Source organism: Stegastes partitus, unplaced genomic scaffold (assembly GCF_000690725.1).
Source record: "Stegastes partitus isolate 25-593 unplaced genomic scaffold, Stegastes_partitus-1.0.2 Scaffold0, whole genome shotgun sequence".
In the NCBI taxonomy this organism is placed as follows: domain Eukaryota; kingdom Metazoa; phylum Chordata; class Actinopteri; family Pomacentridae; genus Stegastes; species Stegastes partitus.
In genome coordinates, this window is record NW_007577731.1 from 1659949 (window position 1) to 1682666 (window position 22718).

The 22718-nt window shown below is 44.3% G+C and overlaps 2 protein-coding genes across 2 annotated transcripts; both read left to right on the plus strand.

Annotated features, from left to right (window-relative positions):
- The first annotated feature begins 3631 nt into the window (after window positions 1-3631).
- Window positions 3632-5453, plus strand: kcnmb2a (potassium large conductance calcium-activated channel, subfamily M, beta member 2a). The gene is made up of 4 exons (XM_008285214.1): window positions 3632-3704; window positions 3811-3981; window positions 4275-4470; window positions 4668-5453. The coding sequence occupies exons 1-4, from the start codon at window positions 3646-3648 to the stop codon at window positions 4950-4952; spliced, it is 711 nt and encodes a 236-aa protein (XP_008283436.1). The 5' UTR covers window positions 3632-3645; the 3' UTR covers window positions 4953-5453.
- A 1763-nt stretch (window positions 5454-7216) lies between these two features.
- LOC103359773 (phosphatidylinositol 4,5-bisphosphate 3-kinase catalytic subunit alpha isoform) lies at window positions 7217-22032 on the plus strand. The gene is made up of 21 exons (XM_008285331.1): window positions 7217-7766; window positions 8619-9030; window positions 9257-9466; window positions 9560-9810; window positions 10152-10397; window positions 10605-10690; window positions 10782-10887; window positions 12041-12193; window positions 12670-12804; window positions 13029-13153; window positions 13271-13352; window positions 13505-13669; window positions 13808-13911; window positions 14142-14313; window positions 16490-16596; window positions 16898-17019; window positions 17371-17449; window positions 17663-17833; window positions 18001-18118; window positions 18932-19083; window positions 19256-22032. The coding sequence occupies exons 2-21, from the start codon at window positions 8679-8681 to the stop codon at window positions 19524-19526; spliced, it is 3207 nt and encodes a 1068-aa protein (XP_008283553.1). The 5' UTR covers window positions 7217-7766; window positions 8619-8678; the 3' UTR covers window positions 19527-22032.
- Window positions 22033-22718: the final 686 nt, after the last annotated feature.

Genomic DNA, 22718 nt, shown 5'->3' on the forward strand with positions numbered 1-22718 from the left:
GTGGGGAAGCAATAATCGCTGGAAGGACGAGGCAAAAAATACATCCCGAGACATACTTGATCAGTGCTGATGGGAGGCCAGACTTTGAATTCCTCAGCGCCGTTACAGAGACAGTAAACTGCTAAAGCAAAAGATTAAAAGTGAGCCCCCAGACTATTCTGTATCCGTTACACACAGCGTTGTTTGACTTTTATGGCGTGCATGCAATATGAGCTCAATAGAGTCTAAAGAAAGTCACAAATTTAGGAGGTATAAAAGATAATGGCTGCTTTATGAGACAATGGGTCCCGCGGCACCAACCTGCATATGTAGGAAGACACACAAAACCACTGATGTGTCTGTTTTTTTGTGCGCCTTTTTGTGTTTTGCGATTCTTTCTTTTTGTGTTGTCGTGTAGCTTTGTTGTCTTTTTCTGTCTGCATCACTTTGTAGCTGTTTTATGTCATCTTGCACGTCTTTAAGATCATGTTCTTCTGTCTTTCTTTGTGAATTATTCTAGTTTTTATTGCCTCGTTGCCTTATTTTTGTAGTACTTTGTGGGGAGTTTGCTTCTGTTTACAGGGGTGTTGAGTCTCTGTAGTTTTTGTGTGTCTCTTTGTGGTTGTTTTGTTTCGCTTTATGGTAATTCTTTGTCTCTTTGCAGTAGTTTTGTGTCTCTTTGTGGTTGTTTTGTCTTTAGTGTAGTTGTTTAGTGTCTATTTGTGGTTGTTTTGTGTTAATTGTAGTTGTTTAGTGTCTCTTTGTAGATGTTTTTTGTCTCTTTGTGGTGGTTTTGTGTTCATTGTAGTTATTTTCCATCTCTTTATTGTAATTTTGCATCTCTTTGGTGGTCATTTTGTGTCTCTTTGTACATATTTTGTTTGTTGACACTTCCCTGTGTGACTTTGTGTTTCTTTATAGTTGTTTTGTCTTTATTGTCGTTGTTTAGTGTGTCTTTGTTGTGGTTTTGTGTTTATTGTAGTTGTTTTCCATCTCTTTATTGTAATTTTGCATCTCTTTTTTGGTCATTTTGTGTCTCTTTGTACACTCTTTGTTGACACTCTCCTGTGTGACTTTGTGTCTCTTTATGGTAATTCTGAATATGGAAATGTCTGTGTCGTGTTATTTTGCGCCTCTGTACTTGCTTTGCATCTCTTTGTCAGTGTTTTGCATCTCTTTGTAATTTAGCATCTCTTTGTAGGTGTTTTGTCTCTTTGTAGCTGCGTCTCTTTATTGGATTTCTGTCTCTTTTTTGTCTTTTGAATCTCACTTTGAATGTCTTTTTGGTCATTTTGACTGCATTAGGATTCTGCAGGTGCTGTTGCAGTTTGACAAATCGCAATTGAACTTCAGTAGTTAACACTAGAGATGAAAAATTGTTATCGGTGTCCCTCGGCCCCAGGGGCAACACGCAATGGGCCTATTCAGTAATCCTGCCATGTATGTGATAACACCTCCTCCACAATTATGTACTCTATCACATGCCGTTTTGGTTTACTGTCACTCATTCAGTCCCGCTTCCAGTCGCACAAGATTGGAGAGAGGCAGCTGGAAGAAATATGAACTAAGGACACACCCATAAAGAACATACAGGGAGGTTGGCTGATCCTATCTGCCTCTGGCTCAGGATATTCATTAAACTGATAACAGGAAAGGCTGAACAATACGTTCCTGCTGTTGTAAGCAGTTCCACACTTGTGCCAGGCGTTGGAGCATCTCTTCAAACACACAAAGACTGTCACCCTGCAGTGCTTCATGTGGTGACACTGCAGGCTCGGGAGCTTTTTAAATAAGCACAGATATGAGGACGGACACAAATATATTCAAAATCTAATTTTCAAGTTGGTGACTGTCATTCGGATCCACTTTTCACCTGACTACGATGCTATTTCAGCTCGGTTTTCACCATTTTATGTCAATATCTTTGGATTTTTAGGGGTCTCTTGAAATTGACTGCTATCAGCATCCACTTTTTTATGATCTCATGTGAACAAAGTATAAAATATGATTCAAAAAGGGAGTTTATCTGGCAAATGTGAACATATTGTGTTAATATTTCAGGTTGTTTCTGTCATTTGGAGCTCAGTCTGCCCTGCAAGGTCAGGCTCAGAGACTGAGAGAGGCCGTCTGCTCCATATATCATTAAGGACTGTCACGGTCCATTCCTTATAAGTTATTGGGCTGCCACAGTAAATCCAGCCTGCGTGGGGTATGACGTACGGCTACCAACACATTTACAGCCCTCAGACCCTTTCAAAACTTTTGTTGACTGTGAAGTGGATACAAGGAGTGAGGCAGTCTTTCTGGAAGTGTGTGTGGGTGTCCGTGTTTAGCTGAAATCAATACAGTTATGTGTGGAACTTGAGGCCCCCAAGAGGCAATGGTCAGTGTGCTTTAACGAAGGGGAAAAGCTGGAAAGTAGTGAGACAGAGCATAAAATTCATGTGAGTGAGAGGCTTTGTTGTGGGCATGCATGCACATTTATGTGAAAGCATATTTGTAGATAACATTTATGGTTTCCTTCAGATGTCTTGTGTCACACTGGGGTTGCCTCTGAGCAACATTTCCCCTAAGCAGCTGGGAATGTGATACAATGAGGAAATTACTCATCTAAGAGGAACTTGTTGGCTTGTTTTCTAACTATCCTGCTCCAAGCACTCTGGCAATGTTGTTATCCTCCACAAAAAGGAAAGCAAGCCTGCTTATTCTGCTCACATGTTCCAGAAAAACCCATTCTGAAGGGCGTGTAAATAAACAATATGCTTTGATTTTATTGATCAGTATTTCTAATTAAATTTTGCCTCACAATGGGACGGATGTTTGAGTTTGAATTGAAAGCAGCGACATTACCGCTTCGATACGAGCAAATTGCCTCAAAACCTGGCCCACAGAAAGGCATTTGTTCTAAACGGTCTTCTTGAGTAAATGTCAATTCCCAGAGTGCATCCACTGCTGCCCCATGAGCAGCCCTTGGCTGACCCACCACTAATAACTCATCATGTCTCAGCTCCTCGTCCGTCTGCATTCGAATCAAAGCTAATCTCATTTACGGCTCCAAAAGCTGCATGTGGAGCTCTGAACGTTCTGTTTTCTACAGATGGCTGGACCTGCAGAGAGCGAGACGAGGCACATGCAAGGTGTTGTTGTCGTGCCAAGAGAGGAGCCAATGACTTTGTGTTGACAGCACAAGTGTTCAGGATACAGCAGGTATGGGTTTTCACGAGCGCATCATCAGCATTAACGCCTTTCATCCGTAGCTATCTGTCATCCTGTTCGGCCTTTGTGGCGTTCCTTTGTGTTGAAAATGAGATGTTTACCTGGTGGGGTCCACTATATCAGGGACGCATCCTGTCCCAGCTCGTCATAATGAGGCACCGCCACTCGCAGGGTTTTAGAAGAAACATTAATCCGTTAAAAAACGGACATATTTACAAGAAATAGGGTGTCTGACAGCAAATATGCACCAGAGGTAGGAAGTATGATTTGTCTCCACGTACAAATTTTGCTTTGTAACCGGTGACTTGGGGTTTGTGTTATGTTTATGACCCTGGTAGTGAACGTTCAATTCATTGCAACATAAAACCGGCTGTAATTTTTCTCAGGTCTCTCCGACAGTCTTTCCGTTCCACTTCGGCGAGCAAGGGAGGGCGAGGATCATCAGGAAAGATGTTCTTCGTGGCGGGGGCCAAAAGCTCAGGAGGATCAGGGGGAGGAAGTGAAAGGAGGTAACAGATTTATATCATTTTCAGGCCCAAAATAGTGCAGAGTTAAAACGCAGCGAGGCAAATGGGAGAAACGCTTTCAAGTTTGCAAATAATTTCCCATCATCAGGTCGATTTACCAGAAATTTCGTGAGGTAGACATATTGGACAAGAAGAAGACGGTGACGGCGCTGCAGGCCGGAGAAGATCGGGCCATCCTGCTGGGACTGGGAATGATCCTGTCGTCGGTCATGATGTATTTCGTCCTGGGCATCACCGTGCTACGCTCCTACGCTGACAGGTACGAGGCCTGCTGCTGCTGCTGCTGTTGGAATCGTCCTCTCAGGGGTTAACTCTGATATTTCTGCCATGTTTTATTCATCAGATGTGCTTGTTGACAAACTGTTTCACTGCTCTCTCAACCTGAAAATTGCAAAAATGAATACTTTATGAGAGCAGATTTTCAGGAACAAATTATACCCCAAACAGAGCTGATATAATGCCACGAGATCCCCCGAAATGTTTTCTGCTTTAAAAAAAAAAAAAAAAGTGTTATTTGCATTAAATTGGATCTTCATCTAAATCTCCACGCAGCGTGTGGACGGAGGAGGGGGTGTGTGTCGTTCTCAACTCCACGGTCACAGCAGACATGAACTGCTCCTACAACTGCGGGTCAGACTGCTGGAGGGTGTCCAAATACCCCTGTCTGCAGGTCTATGTGAGCGTCAATAACACGGGCCATGTCAGCCGTTTATCTCACAATGAAGAGACCCAGGACGCCAGCTCTGAAGTGAGTACCGTGCCAGAGGGAAAATACTGGGAATTACTGAACCAATTCAAATGTTGACACCGGCTGTCAGATGGCGGCCTGCTGATAGACTTTACTCTACTCACGGGTCACAAATTGTTCAGGGTTGAAATGAAATCGTGACAGAACGCGACTGTCCTCTTGGTAATCTCGGCGTCCTTCACCTCTTGTCCTTGCAGTGCCTCTACGTGCCCCGGTGCCAGAAGGACAGCATGGCCATGCACACCATTATCATGAACATTTCCGAGCGTCTGAAGGCGAACCAGCAGGTGCCGTGTTACTACGACCCCAGCGAGCAGCAGGAGACGGTCCTGCTGACCCGGCTCTACGACAACAGCGTCCTGGTCCACTCGCTGCTCTGGCCCTCCTGCATGCTCACGGGAGGCGCCCTCATCATCGTGATGGTGAAGCTCACGCAGTACCTCTCCAGGCTGTGCGAGGAAATAGGGAAGATTAATAGGTGAAGCAGCCGCCGCGGACACATGTCGGCGACGGGCACGTGACACGGGACGGGATTGTTTTTAACCAGGCGACCTTCCCGTGACCTCTCGCAAACTTTCCTCCTCGGCTGAGACATTTGGAGCAGCTGACTTTCCCTCCGGATGTGACTGTTTATAAGAGCGAACTGAATGTTCCGAGACGGAAACCGTCAGTCGCTGCCTGCTACCTACGACTGTGTTGTTTTTTTCTTCTGCATGGTGTTATGAGCATTGTGAAAACTTTAAAGGGGACTTTGATCACATGCATTTGTCACACTTAAACATGGAACAGCCTGTTATGAGCATGTGCTCTCCATGTCACATACGACACACATGACAATACCGCCCTATACTTAGCCTGACAGAGGAAAACACAGCTGTCTGCGCTAAAATATCCTGCATGTGGCCGATAATGTTGAGCCATGGGAAATTTGGTGGAATCTGATGATCACATGTGATTGTTTCCTGAAACTATTTTAAGTTTGTATTTTTGCACCAGCGACCAAATAAAATGTGGAGGTCTTTCATAGTAAAATGTCTTGAGTGAATCCCTGCTTAGAGGAAAGCTGACCTAAAGAGGTTTGTTTTAAAGGGAAACCTCCAGCACCAGTGATGATAGGGAATGAGGATTGAAAAAAATTAAATATCTTTTAACCAGATGGGTTAATTTAGCTTTCATTTACTCAAGCATGCTATATATTTTGTTTGTACGACAGTCAGGAATAACAGGAAGAGGCATCTGTCACATAGATTAACACTGACTCATTGCCTTTACTGTACATAGACTGGTCATGCTTACTGTTAGGTGTGATCACATCCCGAAGACCCGTCCACAGCCAGGAAAACCCCCGTAACACCTGCCATGTTTTTATTTTTATTTGTCTGTCATATTTGATATGGAAATTTAACTCAATTAACACATATCGTCCTAAAATTTAAAATACTTATAATTAGGGATGCACGATATATCGGCGACCACATCGGTATCGGCCGATATTAGAGTTTTTTCCCATATATCGGTATCGGTCCAATGAACACATTTAGCCGATGATTGTCTAACATTAGCGCCTTTGTCTCTACGTTTGATATTGCCACAATTTCACAGATGTTTTTACTTAAATGGGCCTTGAAAATCGACATTGGTAATATCGGTTATCGGTGATATCAGAAATCTTAATATCGATGTCGGCCAGAAATTTTAATATCGTGCATCACTATTTATAATACAGATTTACAGAAAAGAAAAAAGAAAAAACTTGGCTTGTGCTACCAAAGCTTAAAGACTCCTTCTGGTGAATTATTATTATAATTTTATGTTAAGTTTGACCTTGTTAACATGTCCATATTATGTTTTTTAAATGCTGGAATACATATCATGAGCAAAATACCAGAGTATTTCCACCTTAATACTGCCGTGTGACTTCCAGGGCTTCACACGTAACAAATCTAAACAACCAATCCAGTTTCTGGTTTGGACAGCTGAAATATTCCCATTATACAAACTGCACCATACAGTGTTTGTAGTGAGCTGGTGTGCTCCAGCTGCACCCAATAGGTTTGGTGGCGAGAGAGGCAGGGATTTTATAAATCTTCTAATCCATTTTAAGACATAATTGGATTACTTTCATGGTAATAAAAACTTCTAAACGTGTAATTTGGATGAGATGAGCTTTAAGGGGCTTAATCAACGACCAGATGTTAAAATGAGATTCCAGGTTCCAGGGGTCGCAGATTCCCTGTTTAACTAAACAACTAACCTCGAGGCTATCTCCCAGATAAAAAACAGCAATTTAATTTTCTCATCGTGGTGGCACCGGTTCTCCACACCGCGGCCGGTACCTGTAATAAAAGGATCCCCTCCTCAGGATGTTTGTGAACCAGGAAGGCACAAGCTTATTACATTTCTTGGGTTATTTTAAAGATAGAAAAGGGGCTCAGAAAGTAGTTTTTTTCTTTTCCTCTGACCTGTATAAAAACACACATTATGCTGAGTGGTTGGTAAAACACATCCCCTGAATATATGACTTCTACAAAGATGGTCAAAGTTTAAACTCACACAGACAATAATTCATTTATTTCTTTTGCTCATTGCCTCCAACTCATAATAGTTTAATAGATACTCAATTTAACACGTGACAGTCTGGGTGGAAGTGATAAAACAACATGCAATGACAAATAAAACATCTTTCACAAGTGCAGATCCCCTGGAGGATCCACACACACACATGCTGCAGGAAGAATTAGCTTCGGGCTCCGCATATGACTGACTCCAGCAGCACAACAACAGCTTTGGCACTGTTTTCCCCTCGTGTGCCCTTCTGGTGTGCAGCTCATCTCACATCGGAGCGAGCAGCGAACATGCGGCTTCCCGTGAATTCCCTCGTCCCGTCTCATGACAGGCTGCCTCTCCTCGCTCACTCCGTGTGGGAGGGCGCTCCGAGAGGATGAGCCTGCTAGCAGCGCTGGAACGGGCTAGCCGCGCGGAGCTAGCGTGCTACCAAACAGTGCAGCAGTTTGTTTTCGGGACAGCACGATGAAGAACAACATGAAGTATCACGGACTCACCCCGCAGCAGCGCCTTGACAACATCGCCGGGAGCTAGGGGCATCCTTTCTCCACAAAAGCGAGGCAGTCCCCGACCCCCTCGGCGCCCCTTGTTTTGGATGGACTAACGCTACAGCTAGCACCGCAGCTTGAGACTTCCCGAGCGGGCACGGATGGGATTTCCTCAGCTAGCCGCGGCTAATGGTTGTGCTGGCTGACTAGCTTCGCGGCTAACCGGTTGGCTAACTGACCCAGGTAGCTGTATGTTTGTTTTTCGTCTATTTGCGGTTCGTTCGCTTTTACTGTCAATCGAAACAGCCGCCCTGGTTAGACACACGACAAACTGTCGGGTCGCACCCTTTTCTTATAGTAACTAAAATTAGCTTATGTATGAGGCGAGGTTTTCATATTGCAAATGACATTGATCTGCTTACTGAACTTGGCTAGCATGGTCGGCTAGCTCGCTAACAAACAACACTTTGGTAAAGTTAATCCACAAACAGCAGCACGACCGAAACTAGTCGAACCGGCTGTCAAGCTGAGGTTACAAGCCCAGCCGTGGTAGCCTGGGTTAAATCATTTGTGGCTTGTGTCGGCTAACAAGTTTGTTTACATGGTTTTTGTAGTTCTTTCAGTCGACACCACTGGACGTTCATCAGTTCACTGCTGCCCGCTTTGAGTTAGCATCAATCATTTGAACAGTAACTCACCAAAGTGAACCTGTTTTTCATCAGTTTTCCGTCTCTGGATTGCTGGTGAGTTTATAATCTCTGGGATAGTTGCATGAGTCAAGAAACGCAGTGACATCCTCAGGACATTGTCAAAATGTGAGAGCTGAGTTGTCATTAAACGTGTTGCTGTCAAAGTGTCAACCGAAAGTGACTTCACGTCATGTTTACCTGCAATCCGACCATCTGAAAAACACTGAAGCCACAGACTGTGTAGACGTTTCCCAGCTATGTATGGACTAGATTTGTGTTAGATTTGGATAACTCTTGCAGTGTGTATAATTAGCATCACTGTAGTCAAATATTTACCATCAGCGTTCTGCATTATTGTATACAGGTCAGGGGTTCTTATGTAATTCTGTGTTCTTCTTTCTCACAGTTGGTTCACATCATCTGGTAATTACCAGGCTCTGAATAGAGCGGATTTGCTAGCACAACCATGCCTCCCAGACCCTCCTCAGGAGAACTATGGGGGATGCACTTGATGCCCCCCAGCATCCTAGTGGACTGCCTTCTGCCAAATGGCATGATTCTCACATTGGAGTGCCTCCGAGAGGCCACACTTATCACAGTCAAGCACGAGCTGTTCAAAGAAGCCAGGAAGTACCCTCTCTACCATCTGCTGCAAGAGGAGAGCTCCTACATCTTTGTCAGTGTCACCCAAGAGGCAGAGCGGGAGGAGTTTTACGATGAGACCAGGAGGTTGTGCGATCTCAGGCTTTTCCAGGCCTTCCTCAAAGTTATTGAGCCAGTGGGCAACAGGGAAGAGAAAATTCTCAACAGAGAGATAGGTATGTTTCCTGAACTCCTCACTAATGTAGTGGAGCAGCTGTTCACAGTGTCATCACCCACACCAGCTGATTGTATTTCCCCTCTTCAGCTTTGTTTTGATAAATACTATGACAAAACTGAAAAGGCTTATCATAATATTGTGCAGCAGATGCATGCCATTGTGCATTGTGTTGCGGTGTGTTATTGTTTTACCTGGCATTAGAAATCGTTTCCGTTTCCTTGTAGGTTTTGCTATTGGAATGCCGATATGCGAGTTTGATTTGGTAAAGGACCCAGAAGTGCAAGACTTCAGAAGGAACATTTTAAACGTTTGTAAAGAAGCTGTGGATCTCAGAGACAGTAACGGACCCCACAGTAGAGCTCTGTACGTCTACCCTCCCAATGTAGAGTCCTCAGCAGAACTTCCCAGGCACATCTATAACAAGCTAGATAAAGGTAGGACAGTTTACTCTGAAAAAATGTTCAGTATTTTTTAACTGATTGCACCTTACATGAAACATATCTGATTTGTTATTTCCTTTCCCTCAGGTCAAATCATTGTGGTCATCTGGGTCATCGTTTCACCCAGCAATGACAAACAGAAGTACACCCTGAAGATCAACCACGATTATGTTCCTGAGCAGGTGATTGCTGAAGCCATCCGTAAGAAGACGCGGAGCATGCTGCTGTCCCAGGAGCAGCTGAAGATGTGTGTGCAAGAGTATCAGGGAAAGTACATCCTCAAAGTCTGCGGCTGCGATGAGTACTTACTGGAGAAATACCCTCTGAGTCAGTACAAGGTAATCTAATTTAATCTTAGCTTAGCTGCATCTGATGTTATTGCACTTAGAGGGCAAGAGATCCACTTCACATCAAATTATTATCCAACGCAAATGTGCTTGACATTCATGACATGAAATGAGATTTACGAGACGTGTTTGGCCTGTAGAATGTGCTTATTCAAGAAGAAAAACACCACGCTGTGTGCGCCCTGAATGTTTCAGGTACGGCTGAGATGAAGTTGTAAATTCTGGTGATTTACATGTTCATAGGCTGTGAATGGTTTCAAAATGTCAAGCGACATGTACAGCATCAAAATGTCACAGCCACTTGGGAATGTCACTCTGTCTGTCTTCAACAGTACGTGCGCAGCTGTATTATGCTGGGAAGGATGCCCAACTTGATGCTAATGGCAAAAGACAGCCTGTACTCACAACTGCCCATGGACAACTTCGCCATGCCGTCGTACGCGAGGAGAATATCCACGGCGACTCCCTACATGAACGGGGAAACAGCCACCAAGTCTCTGTGGACTATCAACGGAACGCTGAGGATCAAGATACTGTGCGCCACTTATGTCAATGTCAACATCAGAGACATTGACAAGGTATGATAGCAAAACAAAGATAGCGCCGCCACTTCCTCATCCTGTTTGAAGATCTTTTGTTGTTTGACTAAATCTCAGTTATCTCACATCTGGAGGTTGTTAGAAGACGTTGCGCGGCGTCTCCCTGACCTTTTCCCGTCAGAAATGTGCCGAAAGACGCCGTTATCGCTTTAATGGATGAGTTGTTGTTTTACGTTGCCGCTGTAGATCTACGTCAGGACCGGGATATACCACGGTGGAGAGCAGCTGTGCGACAACGTCAACACCCAACGTGTTCCCTGCTCAAACCCCAGGTAGCGCCCGGCGAAGAACAGCGTGCCACATGCAGGGATCTTCTCACCGAGCTCTCTGATTACATTGACGCCCGTTCTCTGTTGATTCCAGGTGGAACGAGTGGCTGAACTACGACATGTACATTCCAGAAATTCCCCGAGCTGCCCGACTCTGCCTCTCCATCTGCTCTGTGAAAGGAAGGAAAGGAGCCAAAGAGGTCAGTAGAGAAAGTCAGAAATGCTATAAAATCTAATTCAATAAATGTCCTCATGAGCTGATGATGAAGTTGGAAAGTGGAAGTGTATATATGTTAATTAGCTAAATATCCACAAAGTAATTCAGAATCTCAGACTGCACCTTTAAAATTTCACACCTTGTTGATTTGGTGACAGCTCTGGTCACGGGTGCCACCGAGTGTAGTTTAATATTACAGCAGACACAGTGTTTTTGTCAGAACGATATCAAAAGACAGAGTGACATTTTCTGCTCGCAGCCAAACAAACTAGCATTGTTTTAATGAAGAAGTCAATCAGGTATTGGCCTTTCTCCAGCAGGCCAGGGGCAAATGCGATTACATTTCACGGCGTGCATGACTTGACTGCTTTTCTGTACCAGAACAGGGCTAGAGTGAAGGGAGTCTGCAGCCTGTCATCTATAGCGCTTCATCTATAGCTTCTTTTACTTCCTCACTCCCTGCAATCCATAAAACTTGCATTAACAGTCACGATCAGCCAGAAACCAGTGGCACAAGGCTGTAACCAACCAAACTAAAATCACACCTACGGATCGACCAGTCGTTGCAACGGAAAAGAGAATCTGCTTTTTTTATCTCTAGATTAACCAAACGGTCCACGAGTTCGCTGCGCCTGCTAGCCTTATTAGCCTCGACGAATTACAAGCAAACATAAAAAGCTATTACCTGCAGGATATTAAATGATTTTAATCAATGCTGAAACGACGAGACTCGGAGCGGACCAGCGCGCACCTGCACACATTTACATGATTTGTGAAAGTAGACTTTTATCAAGAGCTGTTGAGGAACATATCGCAGGTGCACATTCCTGCTTGCAAAGTCTATGTTTGACTCTTTGGCCGTCTGCTTTAAGAACATACAGCTCAGTAAACATCCAGGAGACGTTTAGGTAGCTGTCTCCATTAGGCGACTGTCCGACCAGCGAGAATCTGGTCAAACGAGAGCAAATGATGTAAGTCTGTCTTGTGTAAGTCTGTCAGAGTGGACTGCAGCATTTTTAATGTTCTGATGGTAAATAAACCCCCCCTTTACGCTGAACCAGTATTGTTCCATCGCCCCGAGCCGCTGCCTTTCTGCTGATTTTCATATGTATCATCTTACTGGTGTTTTCCTGCAGGAGCATTGTCCTCTCGCCTGGGGCAACATCAACCTGTTTGATTACACCCACACGCTGGTAGCAGGAAAAATGGCTCTCAACCTGTGGCCTGTTCCACACGGCCTGGAAGACCTGCTCAACCCCATCGGCGTCACCGGCTCTAACCCCAACAAGGTGAACAGCAAATATCCGTATGAACACGCAGCTTGCTCGCTTGTTTTTTGCTTCTAGTGTTTTTCTTTTTACAGCACAGGTGATGGTGTGATGGCCAGATTTCACATGTAAACACATTATTCTCTAGAAAATATGCTCTTGTAAACAAAACACAAGACTGAACTTGCACAAAAAATACTAGAATTAACATTCCTTCTGATTTTACGAACGTATTTTTGCACAGAACGATCCCGGTCCCCAAACATTTTAAGCTTTTTTCACATGTGTGCTGTGCCTGCGCCAGCCACTGACCTCTAAGCCTCATGACCCAGTTTTAACGGAGCCGGTGACGACCTGTACGCTTTCAGAGCTGGGCTTAAGCTGCCTCGATTTAAGCGACCAAGCTTCTTATCCCACTTAATTAATTACTCATTGACACACCTTCCTTTGATTACACTAAACACCTTGAGTGACCTTTCCCCCCCTCCGACGCACAGGAAACCCCTTGTCTGGAGCTGGAGTTTGACCATTTCAGCTGCCCCGTCAAGTTCCCTGACATGACCACGATTGAGGACCATGCAAACTGGATTATATCCAGAGAGCTTGGCTTCAATTATTGCCACACCGGTTTGGTAAGATAACAAGCATTCTGGTTTCGTTTTTTTTAATTGTCTTGTGTCACTTATTAGATTCATTGTGAGATCCGATTGTCATTCCGAGCAGCTGTCGCATCGTGCGCGCCACGCTGGGAGATCTTCATATCACCTTTTAATTCACACGTTAGGCCTTATGTAGACTCCTTGCAGTGCTGACATTCAGATTAAATCATCAAACTGTGTGTTGTTTGGTGTCGTAGAGTAACAGATTGGCACGAGACAACCCCCTGACTGACAGCGACAACGAGCAGCTACGGCAAGTGGGTAACAGAGACCCGCTGTCTGAGATCACTGAGCAGGAGAAGGACTTCCTGTGGAGGCACAGGTAACGTGTGCGTGGGTTTGCGCCGTCTTAATGGGTTTCTGAGGTCGTACGAGGAGTCTGTTTGGATTAAATGGGGCTGTAGTGGATGTTCTAAACGTTTTACTCCAACTGTTGTAGACACGACTGCGCCAACATGCCAGAGATCCTTCCCAAGATCCTCCTGGCTGTGAAATGGAACTCCAGAGATGAGGTTTCACAGGTGAGCTCAGGTGTTCTACCGCTGACACGCCTTTATTTTGAAGGCTGATTGTAAACACAGATTGTACTCACTCTCACACTTTGTGGGGTGGTTTTAAAATTACTGCAACACTAGAATATGCTGTCATGGACTTTGTTTTTATTTCTATCCAGATGTATTGCCTTCTGAAGGACTGGCCTGCTATCAAACCAGAACAAGCCATGGAGTTGCTGGACTGCAACTTCCCCGACCCCATGATCAGAGACTTTGCCGTGAAGTGCCTTGAGAAATACCTAACGGACGACAAGCTCTCCCAGTACCTTATTCAACTGGTTCAGGTGCATTGTGTCCCCATGTGGCTGTAAATAGAAGTTATGCAAACGGCGCCGACGTTTTTCATCTTGGCATGTTGTTCTGATAAGTCGGATGATGTTTCACGTTGATATACTGAAGTTATTTTCTGTGCCTGTGCCCAGGTTTTAAAATATGAGCAGTACCTTGATAACCCGCTCGCACGCTTCCTGCTGAAAAAGGCATTAACCAATCAGAGGATAGGACATTTCTTCTTCTGGCATTTAAAGTAAGTTAATATAAAAAGGTCCTCTTATAGAAAGTCAGAGCTGTTTATATGTGAAAGGTTAAACTGTTGGTTGAATGCCACTAACTGTTTCCGTTGGATTTAAGGAGGCTCTTTAGACATATCTAACGTCAGATCATGTTTTGAGGATACTTTTTGGAGGCGGGACACATTTTCCGTAAGGATGCGGCCTCTTAGCGTGCTTTTTTTCTCTTTCTTGCTTACGTTTGAAGGTCAGAGATGCACAACAAGACGGTGAGCCAGCGGTTCGGCCTGCTGCTGGAGTCCTACTGCCGGGCCTGCGGCATGTATCTGAAGCACCTGAGCAGACAGGTGGAGGCCATGGAGAAGCTCATCAATCTCACCGACCTCCTCAAACAGGAGAAGAAAGATGAGGCACAGAAGGTAATCTGACAGCTGGCAGCTGTTAATTGTGATCCACTGAATCGTTGGGTTTAATCTTGATGACATCTGGACCGATCTGGCCACAGAGACGCCACAGAGCGGTACAGTTTGGGCAGTTTCTCTTCTCTGGTTGCTTGCAGGGAAATGAATTTAACTGAACCAGGAGAAGACATTTCTAAAAAAAAAAACTTAGTTTGGTTGCAAAGAAGAATAAGAGTGAAATATGGAAATTAAATGTTAAGGCTGGACCCGAATGTCCAAATATCAGAATATTCGGTCATTGTGGTGGTATCCGGATAGCAATTTTGATATTTGAATATTCGCCTGCCACGCAATTTTTAATCAGAAGTTGCTATTCAGACCAGCTCTACAACATGTCAGTTAATTGTACTTGCACAAGCACCATGTTGGCTCGCTACATCCAGCATAGCAGCATTGTTGTCATCACTAGAAGGTGCACCTCTATGTACACTAGTGAGATTTAATCCAACCCAATAACACAGTTTTGCAAAATACTTTTACAAAGCTTTCAGTTTTTGTTTTTATTTTTTACTCTTGTCACAGTTTTACAGTTTACTTGTTTTACCATAGAAACAACACAACCACGGCTAGAAATAGAGAGAAATCAAAACGTCCCGTCTGTGCAGTAATGACAGGAACGACGCATTCAGTTTTAAAAAAGGAAAAGTTGAGTTTTTATAAAAACTGAAAAGAAAAAAACTGGAGTACAACATTTGAGCCCACAGGTGTTACCAATACGACAAAAAATAGTGTCTCTACGTATTACAGATATTTTACTACTTCCGTTTTTCATTTGTTTTCTTACTTATCTCTGACCTACTCTGTGTTAACACAACCTGCAGCGTGAACTTTTGTCACATGACTATTTGTAGTAGCCAAGCCAATCATAGCGTCCCAGCTGCATGGAGCGGCCCACTTTTTTTTTTCTTTTTTTTAAAAAAAACCAATTCTTTATTTTTGGGGAATTTTTAAATGAGACCTGTAGAAAAAGTGCTTTTCATTAAATATTAAGATTTTAGATTTAGTAAAGTTTCCCGACAGAATGGCGCCTCACAGATGAGGGGTTCAGAGGTTGTCAAAAAGTGGAAATTCTGTTTGTACACTTTTAGTACATGGTATAATTTTGGTTGTTCTTTGGTGGTCCTTTCAAACCCACCAGTTTGTGAAGGTCGTAGTGGATAGTGGTGGTACACATTGGTTTATGTTTAAAGTGTTTTGCCTCCATCATGTACATTAACAGAGTAGATAATATGTTAGGAACATATCAGTGCAGTCCACCATGATGGCCTTTATAGTCAACAGAAAGCAGAACTGTCACTTTAAAACTAACTTAATGATAAAACTATTGCACTGGATGGATTCAGATTTAACAGCTGTACCTAAAACAGTAACTGTTGAGTGTAGTTCTTATGTTGTTCAATTCTTATTCCTTTTATAAACTTTGCTATGCGTCGTTATTAAGCTGCTGTTAGCCGTGATGGACCTTGGACACGTAGGATTGTTAAAGTCAAACATGAGTTTCTCACTAAACATGAAACAAGCAGCGAGAGTAAATTAGCGCAGATGGGAAATCAGTGAAACATCTTACTGAAATTTATAATTACTAAAATGTCACTTAAAGACACTGGATCAGTAATGAAGAATCAGCAGAGATTAGTGGCCTAGTGGTTCTATCTGCATTGAACCAAACACTAATGAGGTTTCTTAATTGTACAAGTTGGCTACCTATCAAGAGAAGCAATCTAGTATCTAACTCTGTCCCTAACTAATTTGCCAGTCATACCGGTTATGTTAGCGATGCGTCGGTTAGCTAGCTAACTAGCCAACCCACTTAAATCTGCATCTAAACTCCATTTTATCTGTAGCTGCGGTGCTTTTTAGATCGCTCATAGGTTTCAGAATCTCTCAAACCATTTCCACTTGTCAGTGCCAAAGCTGTGGACCTCCAACACGACCACCAGAGGGCGCATGTCAGCAGCCAAAAGCGCCTCCTGGAAGCCGCATTACCTCATTGTAACATCTAAATAATCTTGCTAAAGGAAAGCGGCAGTGTGTTGACACTATTTGCTGCGTATTCACCGGGCTGACCTGCTTCACCAGCTGCTCAGCGCCGCCGGGATGCTAATAGCTGGTGGATTTGTTTGTCTCCTCTCAGGTTCAGATGAAGTTTCTGGTGGAGCAGATGAGAAGGCCCGACTACATGGACGCGCTGCAGAGCTTCACCTCCCCGCTGAACCCGGCACATCAGCTGGGGAACCTCCGGTACGTCGGCTCTCTTTTGTCCAACTTGAAAACGTTTGGAGCTTGATGTTTTGTTTCTTCTGCAAGTGTCGCTGTGGGCTTTACATAAGAAGTGATAAAATAGGTAGTGAATGAAGTGCACTGAGGGCACAGCCTGTCTTTACGGTATACCCCGGTCGACGTGACTCAGCTGAGGTTAAATAATGCATACGTTGTTGTGGATCAGGACTCGCAGCCACAAACACAGAGAGCTCGCTGTGTATCTTCCTACGTACAGACAGACGTGGAGCTATTATTAAAACTGTCCTCGTGTTTGTTTCAGCTTGGAAGAATGCAGAATGATGTCGTCGGCCAAGCGACCTCTGTGGCTTAATTGGGAAAACCCCGACATGATGTCAGAGCTGCTCTTTCAAAACAACGAAATCATCTTCAAGAATGGAGACGGTGAGTTGTTGCTGCGTTTCCCCTCCCGGATTGCTTCTCCGTCTCAACACACACACACACACACACACACACACACACCTGCAGCAGAATTCAGCCTAAGCCCGCAGGTTGCATCGCGGTGCACGAACACAAACCTATCGATGCTCCTTACACAGAATAACACCTCATTCGAATCACGCGTCTTCCTGCAGCAGCAGCAGCAGCTTCTGCATTCTGCTGCACCATCTGCCACCAACCTGACTTTGAAAGCTCTGCTCCATAATGCATCACGGAGTTGATCAAAGCAGCTAATATTCACCTCACTGTTATCCACCTCCCCGTCTCTCTCTTTTTTTTTTTTTGCCTCCGCAGATCTGAGGCAGGACATGCTGACGCTGCAGATCATTAGGATAATGGAGAACATCTGGCAGAACCAGGGCCTTGATCTCAGGTAGGCTCCTCACTTCGCCATGACAGCGGGGATGCAGGTACACATTAACAGGCGCTGGACCTTTCATGTTCTGCGCTCCATACTCGAATGCAGATTAGCGGCTACCCCTGCAGGCCACCCCGGGTCATTTAACATAAAGTCCATCACTGCTGTCTTCGTTTTTTTTTTTTTTTGAATCTGCCTCTCTCATGTTTTCCGTCCTGCTTCCCTCAGGATGCTCCCGTACGGTTGTCTGTCGATCGGCGACTGTGTGGGTCTGATCGAGGTGGTGAGGAACTCTCACACCATCATGCAGATCCAGTGCAAAGGAGGCCTGAAGGGGGCGCTGCAGTTCAACAGCCACACGCTGCATCAGTGGCTCAAAGATAAGAACAAGGGAGAGATGTGAGTTACATAAAGCACTGGTTCATACAGCGTCTGTGTCTCGTGTGCTGAGCAGACGGAGTGTTAATAGTGTTAAATTACACCTTCTTTCTTTTTTTTTTTCTACAAATATCTTAATACAGTGACTGAGTTATCTGATTTTTCCTCCCACTCGTGTGATGTCTCAGGTATGACCAGGCCATCGATCTGTTCACACGCTCATGTGCAGGCTACTGTGTAGCCACCTTCATCCTGGGCATCGGAGACCGGCACAACAGCAACATCATGGTCAAAGACGATGGACAGGTAAAGACCACAGCCGACGTTGGTTCTGTCCCGTTCTTTATACGTAAACTTTTCCTTTTTTAAGTAATGACAGTTGTGATAATCCGACCCTTAACAATCCTAAACCTCGCTATCCGACAGCTTTTTAGGAAAAAACATTAAAAACAGCCTTAACATAGCGACAGCCTTGGATTCCGACTCCAACATGACATTTGATGTCACCAATCAGGATAACGGCGTATTATCTGACTGAACAATCCCACTGATTGGCTACGTTCACACTGCAGGACTTGATGCTCAATGAGGATTTCTTTGTGAGTTCCTTCACATTTCCAGTTCAATGCGACTTGTATGTGATCTGCTGTGTGAACTTCATACGACCCAAAAGTGTCCCGCATGCACAGAAGAGGACACGACGACGTCACACGCAGCGAGCGTGCTCAGTGTTTGCAGAAGTAAACATGGATGGTAACAGTGGTGGAAACAGAAGCGTGACCGCTAACTAAACTAGCATCAGCAGCCAAGTACTGCCGGTGTGTTCTGGACACTTCCACCCCGTCAGAGCGCTGCCCCGGGGTGGAAGTGTCCCCCGACCGCGCTGAATATTCATCATTAATTGGGACCAGCCCTACTAGTTATTATAACAACTATGAACAATAATTAACAACTAATGAGCCTTCCAGCATCAAGCCCTTGAGCCCCATCACTCCTTGTATCTCGACCTCCGTCTTGACAATCCGACAGCCTTGCTATCCGACATAGAAGAAGGTTTTACATTTAGTGTCGGGTTATCGAGTGTACTTAATATTTAACTTACCTGTTTTGTGTTCACAGCTGTTCCATATAGACTTTGGACATTTCCTCGACCACAAAAAGAAGAAGTTTGGCTACAAGAGAGAGCGCGTTCCCTTCGTGCTCACACAGGACTTCCTGATCGTTATTAGCAAAGGAACTCAGGAGTGCACCAAAACGAGGGAGTTCGAAAGGTAACGACAGCTTTAGACATGAGCTGAACAAACCGGTGGATGAGGTGGAGTCGCTGCATTATTAAATCCAACTGTTTTCTAAATTTGACCCGGCTTGTTAGTTATTCGGTTCTGTGTCCCCGTGTGTCGTCCCAGTTTCTGACATCCTGTTTCTTTCTTCCCTCCCCCTCAGGTTCCAGGAGATGTGCTACAAGGCGTACTTGGCAATCCGGCAGCACGCCAACCTCTTCATCAACCTCTTCTCCATGATGCTGGGCTCGGGGATGCCCGAGCTGCAGTCGTTCGACGACATCGCCTACATCAGGAAGACGCTGGCCCTGGACAAGACGGAGCAGGAGGCCCTGGACTACTTCATGAAGCAGATGAACGACGCTCACCACGGCGGCTGGACCACCAAGATGGACTGGATCTTCCACACAATTCGCCAGCACGCCATGAACTGAGGGAACGAGAGGAGCTACGAAAGAGAATCGAGCAAGTTATTCCCCCCTCTCCAAACACACTATGGCCTGGTTAGTGTTTCTGCCAGCGTGTGACTCTGAATCATTATCTGCCAGCGCACCACAAAATGAGGATGCTCAGAAGAGCCTTGTTCAGGGACATCAAGTGTAAACGCTCCACGGGCGTCTCCCTGCATTACGAACTTGAGAAGGAAGGCGAGGTGGAGTTCTATTCCATCCGTCTTCTGCATAGGAACCGAACACGTGTATTGGACCTGGACGACATCGGCCTTTATGTGAACCAACTATTATTGAGAAATGTTTATTTTTCTTCTTATTCCTTTGAGTACATCGACAACCATCAGCATTTAAAGAGAGGATCAACATGAAGTGGTGCACCGTGAGCTGAGTTATTTCTACTACCTATTTTGAACTGATGAAGGTTGGCGGGGCGGGGGCAGGGCGGCGCACACAGCCAGGCTGCCGGTCACAGAGTCATTATTTTTTAAAGTTTTTTTTTCCCCAAACAGGCAACAGCACTCTAATTACGGGGCTGACGGGATGTGTTGTTGGAAAATCCTTAACGAGCATTTAACTGACAGAATTCGTAGCCGACCGACGACGACGCAGTTCAGGAGTCGCGTCACTGACTTTTGTACAGCAGTATATCCATATACTTGTATGCATTCGGTGCACATATTCCTTTTTTTGAGTCTATTTTCTACTGAGCCAAAGTACTAGATTAGTAACCCCACTACTCAGCAGTCTTATTGTAAAAAAAAAAAAACAACAATCCAAACAACAGATAGTCACTATATTCCGAGTCTCGTGTGTACTCCTCATAGCACTGATCTCCGCAGTATTTGTTTCGTCTATCAGTATTATTCTGTGTCAGATGTTGAGGCACAAACCTTCGTCATCCACCCGACGCAGACGGATTCGATGGCCAGCTGTGTGACATGTTGTGAACCCTTGTTTTTTTTAAAAATTGTTATTCAGCAGGCAAGAGGGGGAGAAAAACAAAAAAAAAAAGCGAGGATTTGTGTTCGTTTCGTGTGCTGTGCTGTTACACTATGCAAGTTGTGATCCTAACGTGTACTGTATGCTGCAAACAAACAAACAAACAAACAAGCTGATGTCAGAGGAAGAACAGCATCTCCCACCGACACGAGTGTGTCGGCGGACTTTGTACAGACAGTACATGGAAGAAAAAAAGAAAAAAAACGCTGCCGTGTAACAGTATCGTCGACTTCTTCCCAGCGAAAAAAAAAAAAAAACAGGAACTGTGAGAACCACCTTTTGGACCCTGCCTTCTCCTCACCGTGGAGCTTCGATCCAAGCCATCCGTCTGAGATGTTCTCGCTCGTCTACTTGTTCTCAATCACAGACTCTCTCCTCAAGTTATTTTTTTTTTGCCAGATTTGTGACATCCAGGTAAAAGAAAACCGAAGTGATATTTTTTAAAAAACCTTCCAAGTGTCTTCTTCTTCCCTCCTCTTTCCTGTGATTATCGGCCCTCGAGCAGCCGGTTCTGATGACCCGGACCGGCGCCGCACGAGAGGCCCTTAAGTGTTCTAGCTTTACTAAACGATGCGGGGCGGTTTCCTGGACACTTGTCTGAGAGTCCAGTTTGTCGTTTTCCCCCGTACATGGGCGAGGACTTAAACCTGCTCAGGAAACCGATCCTACCGACACGCATGAGCTTTTCTGTGCAGGATACAGAGCAGTGGGCCGGACCCGAACTGACAAAAACCCGTGTACTTTATAAAGAAACCAACAAACTATCGAAATGATTTCCCTTTGTACTCGTTCTGGTTGTTTCTGTTTCTCACACTGCATTATGCATGAGGTCCTCGATTATCTACTTTTGTTTTTGTTTTGTTTGACCTGATGTTGTTTACTTGAATTTCATGTATAGAAATGACCTTGTTACTTGTTTGAGGTACAACAAAGTCACAATGAAGGTAACAGATACTGATCCTGCTACTACATGTGCAAACGCTTTCCTTGAATAACTACAGAGGTAATATATTTTTGTATTTTTAAATGTAAACAAACTCATATATGTAACTGCTAACCAAAAGAAAAAAGAAAAAAAAGAGATCGAGAGAGAGAGAAAGGAGGAATCATAACATGCACCATCCTCATACAAAGTCCGCCTCTAGTTGTTGAAAGGATATAAAACGACGAAGCAGAGTTGAATGAAGGACAAAGACTTGTTGTCAGAGTACCATCTTCACCTCGAGTGGAGGCTTCTTGCCCTAAAGTGGAAGTCTGTAAGCACAATAAGGAAGAAGAAGAAACTATCCCTGCATGTTTAAAAAAAAGAAGAAGAAAAGAAACAGTCTCATGTTAGTTATCTATTCATCTGTATATATATCATTTTAAAAAAGCAAAAAAAAAATCTGTTTTAATCATCCTCATATGACCATGTCTGATAAAAAAAAGAAAAAAAACTGTATGCATTCATTTATTGTGCTGTTGAATAAAATCATTTCTCCCTATCTAATTGGATTTCCTCCCTAATTTCATTACATTGTTGTACGCTCGATGGAAAGTTCCGTGATTCGCACACGTCGGTGCGGCGGGGCTACGTTTCCTGTCTTTCCCGAGAGAACGACGGACGAGGCTCTTTACTGGGTGAACTGGTGAAAAAACCTCCATCACTAACGTATTAAATGACTCATACGTCTGTCACAACCCCCAAGACCACACTTAAATTTATTTTATCTAACTTAAAGGGAAATTAATCAGAACAAAGGTGGAAGGACAAGGAGAAGAGGACGCTGGTACTCGCACATTAAATGCATTTTTTTTAAGCTAAAGTATTTGATTTTCTTTTTTATTACACCAATCAGCTGCAGCATTAAAACCTCTAATGGATCAATCATCTTGTTAAAGAGGAAAACTCTGCTGGAAAACCTTGGATCCTGTGGATGTTACAGAAACTTTGCACCAACTCCTCGTGGCAGCTCCCTGCTGTGCTGCTCAGGAAGGGCTCGAGGAACACGACCAAGAGCTTGAAAAAGAGAAGTCACGTGGTGTTAATGTTGGTGCTAATGTTAATTTAGCACCAACTTTAACAACTTGTTAACAACTTTACCTACACTACACTGAAGGTACAGTCATGACTCGATAATCTGACCCTTAACAATCCTAAACCTTGCTATCCGACATAGAAGAAGGTTTTACATT